This window comes from Phalaenopsis equestris, unplaced genomic scaffold (genome assembly GCF_001263595.1).
Source record: "Phalaenopsis equestris unplaced genomic scaffold, ASM126359v1 Scaffold000615, whole genome shotgun sequence".
NCBI classification, from domain to species: domain Eukaryota; kingdom Viridiplantae; phylum Streptophyta; class Magnoliopsida; order Asparagales; family Orchidaceae; genus Phalaenopsis; species Phalaenopsis equestris.
Window position 1 is genome coordinate 205,695 of NW_018165055.1, and position 11,486 is coordinate 217,180.

The 11,486-nt window shown below is 33.1% G+C and overlaps 1 protein-coding gene across 2 annotated transcripts in view; it reads right to left on the reverse strand.

The window, feature by feature from the left end:
- Positions 1 to 9,974: 9,974 nt before the first annotated feature.
- The window catches only part of LOC110029945 (probable 2-oxoglutarate-dependent dioxygenase At3g111800), a 2,327-nt gene continuing 815 nt past the window's right edge, over positions 9,975 to 11,486 (reverse strand). The window contains exons 2-3 of one of the 2 annotated variants that reach the window (XM_020732444.1): positions 11,176 to 11,486; positions 9,975 to 10,500 (exon numbers count right to left, since the gene is read on the reverse strand). The exon at positions 11,176 to 11,486 is cut by the window's right edge and continues 65 nt beyond it. In XM_020732444.1, the coding sequence (XP_020588103.1) occupies positions 10,243 to 10,500; positions 11,176 to 11,486 (569 nt within the window). In that variant the 3' untranslated portion in view covers positions 9,975 to 10,242. The remainder of the gene's footprint in view (positions 10,501 to 11,175) is intronic. The other variant, XM_020732446.1, reaches the window with a different exon arrangement.

The window sequence follows — 11,486 nt, forward strand, 5'->3', positions numbered from 1 at the left end:
TTTCGAAAATGCTCCATCGTAAGTAAGCGTGTAAACGAGCCTAGCTTGAGTGAGCCCGGACTTGCCTCATTTTCTGCTTGTTAAAAATATTGTTGTTCGTGTTTGCCTCTTTAATATATCAAGAGCAAAAAATTTGTTAGTGTTTGGCTCATTTGTTTCGCTAGTCGAACATGAGCTGTTCGTGAACAATGAACCGTTTTGACATCTCTAATCACAGAATGATAGGATATTAAGGGTAAATGCAAGATTTAAATCTTATTAATCACATAAAAATATTCATTATCAGTTAAATTAGTTTAAAATGATACTCATCAACTATATATATATATATTAATTATTTTGAGTCAGTATTAGCCGAGCACGAACTATTTTTTTGTGCTCGATAATTAAACGAGCCGAACAAGATTCAGCTCGTTTTGGCTTGTATAATTAAATTATGTATATATATATAATTTAATTGACTACAAGGCTATAAGGATTTATAATTAATTAAAATTACTATATAAAATTAGAATAAAAACATATTAAATTCTATTTAAATGAATATTTTAATGTTAATAATAACATTTAAATCTTGCCCTACCCCTAGCATCTTACGATTGAGTGACTAGGGCTAGCGATATGGCTCATTGTTCACGAACTGCTAGTGTTCGGCAAGATAAGCAAACAAGCCCAACATGAATAAATTTTTTGAGCTTGATATATAATCTAGTCAAACACAAACCATGATATTTTTTAATAAGCAGAGTCTGGGCTCGCTCAATTTCGACTCTTTTACACATCTAACGACTGCATGTGTAACTAGGGTTGTCAAAACAACTATTTGTTCACAAACAACTCGCTTTTGGCTCACTAAGAAAACGAGTTGAACGCAAACAAATTTTATTTGTTCAAAATGTAAATGTGTCGAACACAAACAGTGTTATTTTTTAACGAGCCGATGTTGGCCTCATTTTGGATGAGGTCTAATTCTCTTGGTAAGAAACCTAGGATCTAGTCATAGAACTTTTCTGTTGACTATCCTAGAGGAGTAGTAATGAAACCCACCCCAATAGAAATTCTAAACACTTCTTGACTTATCTTATGGAGTCCCACATGGGTGGTCACAAGCCCTCATTTGTCACTTGAGATGGCTAAACCAACATGTGAAGACTCAAGAATAAGTTCATATAGGATCATGTAGCCATAAAGCAACCCTGGGTGGTTTGGTCTTGCACGCACACACTTGCACTCACCCCAAACTCCTCAACACTTCCAAAACCATCCATTTACCTAAATTGACTTATCTCCCCCTGGAAGCCAATACCACACTTCCTAAATCTTTTTAAAGCTCATGTGGGTGGTCCCAAGTCCCCAAACCTTGGTTAGGAGGAGAGGACCACGACCAACATGTGGATGCTCCAAAATGAGTTCTTACAAGGTTCATATAACTTTGAGAAGGCTTTCATGGCTTGCATGATCACATCACCCAATTGACCTGAAATCCACCCTAAAAGCAAAGTTAACCCAAAAAATCCACCAAAACACCGCTAAATTGCTAAAAATACCCAAAAATTGTTAAAATTTCTAATTTTACTCAAAAACCTACCAAAACAAATCCTAATCACCCAATTTACCAAAAATTCACCAAAATGACCAAAATACCCTTTTACCACCAAATTTTTCAAAATTCCTAAAGTACCTGAATTTACACCAAAATCAGCATTAAATCAATATTAATTAATTAAGTGCTCTAATTTCACCAAAATTGACCAAATCACCCAAAATCCCTAAAATATCAAAATAATCCAATTTTTATCAAAGCCCCTAAATTGCCCCAGTTTTTACCAAATCCATTCCAAACCCACCAAATTCTAAATTCAAATTCAATTTCACCAAATTTCAAACCAAAGCCCAAGGCTATTCAAATTCAAATTCAAACTCACATAAGTCCACCCTAATTCAAAGTCTGTTGGACCCTTGTGTTAGATCTAATTTCACAAAAATCATGTCCTAAACATCATCATTTCAAAATTCATCAAACCCATGGTTGATTTAAATCCTCATTAAATCCAAGCACTAATTAATTACCCATGACCCATTCTTAAGAAGCCCAACATACCATTTCCAAAAGCCCATCAAAGCTAAGCCCAACTTCTAATTCCTTTGAAATCAAGAGCCCACATGAAAAATTTACTTTATCATCCATTCAATTAAATCAACCATACACTATGATATTTGTAGCTTTAGCACCTTCCATATTTGGAATCATGACAACACCATTTAAAAATTGTCCAAAATTCAAAAATCCCTCTTCATGCAAGTTGACCAAGCCCAATGCAAGCCATGAAACCACCTCCATGCCGCATGCAAGCCATGTAAGCCATTGCCATGTCACCATACTCAAAGCGGCAAAAGAACAGAGCCCATTAATGATTCCCTGAAAATCACTTAACCACTCCCATGACTCACCTAACCCATGATTAATCCTAATCCTTTGGATGGTGACTTCTTCACACCATTTCAGCTGGTCCTCCTAACCTTGTTCAGCCATAGGAAACCACCCAACCAAGTCTCATGAGCCTAGACCCAAGTCAAACCCAACCTAACGCAAACCTTGTTTCATTTTCAACTAAAAACATCTATCCATGCATAACTCCAATTGGCTTCACATCTCTCCACCCCTGACCACCCTGAGCAAGATGGTGACTCCCCCTAGCTGGTTGACCACCTTGGGTGCCAGTAAACACCAAACCAGAGAGCACCGCCATGTTCAAAACTCAAAATTTAACTCATCCAATGTGGCTCACTCTAATTGCATTGTTGCCTCCTTCTTCCATCCACCTAAGCAACACTTTGCACCCACTGGCCAACCAAATTGGCCACCCTTTCCCTGCTTATAAAACAATACCATCTCACGACAAAAGCGGGACACATGCACAAACCTTAGGGAAACCCTGTCAAAATCATTCCAATTTTTCATTACACTAAGACGATGCTCATCTCAATTATTTTTGACCCATTTTTCCAGCTGAGAAACCCAAATTTCATCACTGAAATCCATGGCTTTTTTCAGCCATTCCACCAAACTCCATAAATCTTAAATTGATTGTCCCAAAAGATTCTCCATATTCAAAAACCATTTTGCTAATCAAAATCCCCCATTCCCGAGCTCTCCAACATAGTCCAAGACCAAGCCCGATCCAACCTTTGGTCTAAATCATACCAAGACCCAACCACAGAGAAAGGTGACACTTAGAGGACGTTCGTGGGACAAAAGTGAAGCTTCTCAACCAATCCAATTAAGGCCTCCCCTCTTAGACAAAGGTATGGCTCGAAAATCTCTAATTTTAGTCTCAGTATGGACCTTTGTGAAAGAAAATTATATTTCATGCATATCTAGCCGTTCATAAGTGTTTGTCTCACGTAGACGAAGATTTAGGAATAAAATCTAATTTAGTTGAGTATCAAGCAAGATCACAAGGTTAGAATGCAGTCGGTCCATGGGTTGTGGACATTTGGGGACGATGAACAGAGGACTTTCATTATCGCTTGTATCAAACAAATGATGAAGATCAAGTCGAACGAGCCAATGGAACATGAACCGTGAGTCAAGTCAACGAATAAGTTGGAAAGCACAACCAATCAAAACATGTTACATGGAGCTTCAGGTCTACCTAGGATGAGTTGACACAGACGTGGATAAGTAAGAAATTAGGGGTTTTCTAATTAAATAAATACAAAAAATGATATTTAACTTCAAAAATTCATATCTTGGTGTCGAAAAATCACAATAATAAAATAAAAATATCTCTGCTCAGTGAACAGAGGAGTATATAGCGGACTAAAAATTATAATTTTTTGTTAAATATTTGATCTTAAATTAATTAAAAACCCTAAATCTTAATTAATTCATAAGTGTTTTAAATATTAATCACCATTACATGAAATTTTGAGGGTTTATTTTGCATACGATTTGAACCTTTGACATTTTGTTATAGGAATTGATATATCTTTATAACTTTAACAATATCATCTCAAAATTTTTTGATATGATTATTTGCAATTATTAGTTTGAGGAATCAATACTATTTGAGATTGGATTTTATTTGACAAACTGAATTATATTATAAGTTGAATTAAATGTTAGTCAAAATGTACAAATTTAATGAGGATAAGGCATTAAGTAAATTGATATAATATAATCGTTAGCTTATCAATCCAAGAAAAAAATAATTTTGACTTTGATTATGCAGTAGTAGGAGTGATTGAGTTAATGTATTTTGTTTTTGCTCTTTTGTGGTGTATGGATTAGGTTTTTTAGTGTTATTATGAAAGTGAGACTATATTCCATGTGAATCATACTACATGTGCTATTATTAGCTCAAGTTAATATAGTTTATGAATGATAACTATTTAAGCCATAATAACTTAATGGTTTCCCCTCACATGCTTTTTGACTAGAAAGTAATCACAAATGTATATTAGTTGTTATTATTATAGTATGCTTTCGATGGGCTTTAATTGATACGAGTAAGCATAGAAAAGTATCATGTCAATTATGAATGCTATGAGATGTCAAGAAATAAAATATCATATTCACTCTAGATATATCACTCGAAGTTAATAAGTATACATAAATTTCCTTTTTTATAATGACCACAAGTACATAACATAAAATCAATTAAACATATTCTAAACCAAGTTCATGTGAAGAGGTGGTCTAAATGCTTAAATTAATTGAAAATATCAGATTCAATGGCAACAAAAAACTTTAAATGATTAGTTATGTTAATTTTTTGAAGTTTGGTGTTAGTTCTCTATATTATTTTTCTTATTATTTGTCACAAAATCTATTCAATAAAATGAAAATTGTCAAAAATGTATTTAAATACCCATATGTCTAAGTATAATATGCTAAATCTTAGTTTAAATGTGTGATTCTTCTTTATGGATATACATTAATTTAAATTTGTTAGGGAGTAAACAAAAAATGAATCAAAGTTAGGTGACATGCACTTATGGTTAAACCCACATGTAGCCAATAATTATAAGCTTATGAGCAAAGATAAACTACCTAAAAATTATATACTATAATTTATAAATATCCAATATGGGACTACTTACATGGTTTGGCATGCCTTAACAATCCACCTTCAAGTAAGAGCACTAAACATCAACTATTATTCACCCTCAAATAAATGCTCATTAATTACAATAACCTAAAAGCCCATTCAACCATGGGGGACATGGGACTCTCTGATTAGGTTACTATTTAAACATGCTCAAACTTGGAAGAACTCATTAAAAGCCATATAAGATGCAAAACATTTAAACCATGTGATATCAACTTTTGTTAGTGAATGAATCAGAGCGATATCAAAGTTATGTTATATTCATCCATAGTTAAAGCAGTTCTTAAACTGATGCTTAAGCCTACAATTAAGGACCAATCTTTCACTAACTATACACTAGCTTATCTTAAATTATTTGATGTTTAATTAACTTAATATTGCAAATGAGAGACCCTTGATTGTTATAAGGGGACAATAACGTTTTTTGTTTGAAACGGTTTCCATTATTACAATGGTATAAGGGCTTGTTGCACCATTAATGCTTTGATGTTAAATAATCTCATCAACTCTTTCAAGAAATTTTTTTTATACTACAAAAAATTTGATGTAGTATGAAGATGAGATGTATCTCATCACCTAATTTATCTGAACATGATATCACCTAACTTCATGGAACATGTGATTACTATCGTTTTTAGACTTATTAAATAATAAATATGTGATAAAAATTTATTTTATCAAGAGAATTCTTATATAAAGTACTTCTCTTTTATAAATATTTAATATTAACATCTTGCTTCCATTGAATATATTACCTTAGGCATAATTTTTATCTTTTTATCTTGATTATGCTAATTTTTATTGAGTGGTCACATTTGTGCTAATATCAAGTCATCATAAACAACTACAACTTACTCCTAATCCATTGAAATCAATTTATGCAAATTACATTATTTTTTGAGTTATTAAAATACATGTTAATTTTTTTTTCAGTAAATACCAATATAAATATTAAAATAGGAAAAATCATATAATGATTTGGATTATGATAAAAGTGTTAACTTCATAGAGTCAAAATAAAACTCAAACAAAATGATTTGAGATCTGAATATGTACTTAAGACTAGCTTGAATTATAGAGTTTGATTTGTAATAGAGTATTTAAATATTGTATTAATGCGCTGGGATACCTTTAAGGCACAAGATTGGGCATGCTAGAAATGCATTGTCATTGTTGACTTAATTTACAATTGGGCTCAAAATGTTAAGCCCATTTTTTTCTGAAAGATGAGCAAATAACTAACAAATATGGTTTTGAACATTGTTTAATGGATATTAATAGTTAAGTTCAACTTTTTCAAGTTTCCCTTCCTCCTCTCTTATTAGCTCTTCCATAATGAACAAGATTTTAAAGCTTGCCATATATTAAAAAGTTTGAGCAGAATAAAAAAAAATTTCCCTCCTTGATATTCCCTTAAATGAGGGTTCAGAATAATTTTTTGTTTCCTTGTGAGGATGAGGGCCACTACCAATATATTCATACATAATGAAAGAAATTACACTTAGAGACATAAGAGGTCTTAATGATAATATAACTGAAGACATCTAAAAGCAAAAGCCAAACGCTTTTAAATAAAATACAGAAAACCTTTTCACAGTAAAGGATAATAAAACTTAGAATGCATGGAAAGGATGGAATGTAGAGTGGTGATCAACTTTAACGTCCCTTCCAGCTAAAAATATTATCATTAAAAATGGGAATTGATGTAACCTGAGGCTGTAAGTGAGTTGAGCCGATTTGTTATACTCATGTGCTCACAACTTGCTCCAGACTGAACCGTAAGGATGCAACCGTAGACGTCCATGATTATCATGATAACTGTTACCATTTCTTAAATAATTCAATCTCTTTTGCCAGCTACTCACGCCCTTCAAGCAAAATAAGAAGATAAAGTCGTTATTACAAATTAACACTGGATGTAAATAAAAAATGTGTTCATTTTTTGTGGAATAAAAACATGGATCATGTTAATTTGCTCTAACTTATTAATTTTAACCAATTTACTGAAACATTTATCGATAAAAATTTATCTTCAACCATATAATTTTATTAATATTGCCAACATATGTAGTGTCATTATATTGAATTTCAAATTAATAATTTTATCTTTGAATTATGTTAATTTATCCATTTAAAATCGTTGGTATAAGATAACACTGTTAGATTATTTACACCTACAAATGGTGCACTATCTTTTATGCATGTCGGGGTTGGTCGAAGCGGTGGCTATAGTTGGCCAGAAGGCGACGACGGTAGGAGTTAGCCACATATGCAGTGTGATATGCTTGGTGCAGATGGTTGGCCGCCACTCTGTCCTCCAACTCCAATAGGCCAATTATGGCCATCACCCTCCATCCAACTAAGGCCACCGTTGCCGGCTCTGGCCAACTCCATTCATCACTGCCACCACCGCCTTTGACATCCTCTACCTTTACTTCTGGCCACCGCCGTTGTCATTAGCCAGCTTCGAATACTGCTACTTTGACTACTAGCTCCAACTACCACCACCTCAGTCAACCATTAGCCACCATCCACAATCAGCCATCATCGCTAGCCAACGTGCATTGAAACATCGACAAACATTACAAAATAACAATGTATCACACTTAACGGTGCAGTGACGCCCATCAAAAAAATTAATATAACAATACATCTCGATGACCATAACTTTCTCCGGTTTATTAATGCTCTCTTCATGCACCTTCCAGCATGCATCAGTCTTATATCATCTATAAGTTAGGAAATTTGTACAACTAAAATTTTATAAATATATATAGCACTCGTGACCATCTTCAGTTACCTGCTCAAGCCAACTCATCTCTCATCGCATCTCGCCCTTCTTCCGCAAATAGACCTGCTCAAGTTAATGCAGCTGTGTACAGTTCTGTAGTTCTTCATTTGCATCTTCTTTGAAATTGAGTTATATTCTGTCTGAAATGCTCCATTTCCATTGAAGAAGCTTTCTTGAGTAAGCCACTCTAACTCTCACGAAACATTAAAACAATTCGATGTATCAGGTTTGAACAACTAGCCACACTGTGCCTGCCAAACTTGAATAGAAATGACAGAAATATAATAGGAGACCACCGAAAATAAATAAATAATTTTACAAAAAATAAACATAATTTTAATAATATTTATGTGTGTGTACACACACACACATCGCCAAAATATAAAAATAAAGAGGAATTTACAAACACAACACCCAATTTTTATGCATTTGTGTATCTCACACCAAAAATCTCAGTTTTACAAACCCAACACCCAAATCACACTTTTCAACAATGTGGAATAGTGAAATTTACATTTTCATGCATACATATGGTGCAGCATTTGAAAAAATCAAAATTTTGGTCTGAGGTACGTAAATGCATAAGATTGGGTGTTCCGTATGTAAATTTCTGAAAAATAAATTAACTTCACAATTAGTTAAAGTATTGTAACATGAATAAAAAGTCGATCTCCACCTCTAGATTTGCATAATTATTAACCAAAATATCTTAATATAATAGATGCCAGTTTGCGTAAAAAACAAATTTAATAGACGAAATCCTACTTATTAAAGTATAAGTGATAATGTTCATGACATATACATGTCGAAAGAAAGGGACATAACTATTTATTTAAGGATTTATATATTAAATATCTTTCACTCAGCATAATGAAATCCTTAGCACCGTTTAAAATTTGATACTAATATATATACAACAAAAAATTTTATCCATCAAAGCACTAACAACCATTACATTTATCAGTGTTGTCGTAGCCCGCCCTATGACGGTGCTTGTAAACGTTGTTATATGTAGAGGTCTGGCATAGCTCATAAGTGTTGTCGTGGCCTATCTAATTTCGACTCCACTCATCGAGACCTATATCACGTGTGTATGAGGACCCCTACCTCCTTAACAATTATCTTTTGAGCTCAATTTGTTATGTATCCATTTACATCTCTTATTTTCTTGTTTCTTATAAATTTTGGTTCATTATATTTCCCTTATTATGTGTACTTATCATTTCATTAGAATAAAATAATTGGGTTATGCCACACCGCCTTTCCCACTTCCAAAAAAACAATTCAAATTAAAGAGTACATGATAATAAATCACCATAACAATCTTTAATGACCATTTTACATTCATCTAATAATTGAATAACCATGCAAGTTCAAAGAGCCGTCACAATTGCCATTTAAAAACAAAAAAAAAAAATCTAATGACTCACAAAGCATATTTTAATGTGTGTCATAAAAATAAGTACATTTAAAATTATAATACGAACACAAACTTCAGCTATAAATTCCCCCATGAAAAATCGTTTACACACTTAGGCTATCTTGAAATAAAAATAGTATGTCATTATGTTAAATTTACATAAAAAAAATTTTAAGTTCTATTTTATGGGAAATATCTCATAGTAAAAAATGTAATTTTTTAAGAGAATTGTGTCAAGTAAATAAAGAAAATTTTGATATAACTATTTTTTTAGTGAATTTTAGACCAATATATCTATGATTTTGAAAATCAAATTAAATATTTTTAAAATTCAATGATACTAGGAGAAAAAATAGAAAGTTTAAAAATGTGATATAATCAATATTACAATTCTTTTAAACTAATAATAATAATGTTTTTTTTTCATATATTGTTTTCATCATTGTAGACATTTAATGAAATTATATAATATTAAAATTGGGAAATTAATAAAAAATTAGAATCGTTCACCATTTCTTTCGTACAAGCACTCGTTCTTGTTGGCTCTGGATGGGTTCTATCTACTTCTATTTTGGACCTGAATTGAGTTAGTTAAATGACCAATTCATGATTTGACTAGGTCCGGTCTCATTGTTAAAATCATTTATGTATAAAAATAAACTTTCAATGTTTGGGTTCAAATATGAAAAAGGGCATGTGCTACATAAGCTCGTCATAATGATTAACAACTTTGCTCCAATTGCCCCAAGTAATGGAAAGAAATGCCTCAAACCATTAATTTCACAATTTATTACAATGTTAATTATTTGATTTTTCAAGCATTAACACAAATTTATGACAATAATTGACTGAATAAGTGGTTGAGGATGTGTTGTCCCCCCTGAACACCGCAAGCGATGGATGGTCATTTAGCTGTATCAAGGACGAGGATCAAAAACCTTGAGCGATTCGACCTGTGATTTCCCTCGAGGACCATGTTCTCTTACGTGGAGTCGAAACTGGTTGAAGGTCATGGGCTTATACAGGGCTGCTACTTCGGGACCCACCAGCTCTTGTATGGGACCCACTAATACGTCGCCCTTTGGATTGTAAAAGAAGGCAATTGAAAGCCGTTCTGCCTTCGAATTAACCAGTGCGCGATGCTCCACGCTACTATAAGTTGAGTTGCTCAAAATCTGGCAGAAACATCAAAACCTCAAGTGATTTAACTTCAAGCTAGCACAAGGCTTGTGCTCTAGTAAACCAAATGAAACACGTATTTTTTATGATATTTTTTTCTTAATATTATGACTTAAATTACTTTTAGCAAAATTAATAAAAGCATGGGCTATTTGATAGAAAAAATAATTAGTAAAAACTAATCTTTGAAAGATATGTCAAGGGACAATTATTTTTTATAAGGTATATTCTAGGCAAAGTGTGTATGATCATGAAATGTATATTTATAGGTACCATATAAGAATCTATTAACATGCTACATAAATTAAATTTTAAATAAGCATTATTCATTACCATTTAAAATAGGATTTCTCGAATTGACTATAATTATAGGTGAAAGGGCCAAAAAAAAAATGTATTAATTAAAAAAATAGGATAAAAATTATTAAATTAGATTCAAATAATGTTTTATTATAAACAATGTTTTTTAAATTTTGCTTCAATCCTTAAGACTTATGACTGCATGATTAAGAATGTCAAATCGATTCTTTATTGATGAACAGCTCTCATTAAGCAAATGAGCCGAATATGAATACCTCGAAATATAAACGAGCGGCACACGAGCCGAGTTGTGCTTGCTCTTTTCCGGCTCGTTCATACTCCTTTTAACAAGAGAATATGAGAACAAATACCTGAACTTGATCCCCAACGTTTACAATAAGAGCGTCAGCGACCGGCCGAACTGTAGCCCACTCACCTTTATGCCTGACCTGCAAACCACTAACCTTCTCATCCGGCAAAAGAACAGTAATCCCACCGTGATCCGTATGCGCCGACAGCCCGAGAGCCAACTCCGGCTGTGGACATATCGGGTAGTAATTCACCTTCATGCAAACTCCAGCCTCATGTCCACCAAAAGCCCTCTGTAGCCGTCCTTCTTCCAGCCCCAAACCCAACGACATCAGTCCCATCACTCTCACACAAAGCTTCTCCAACTCTTTCC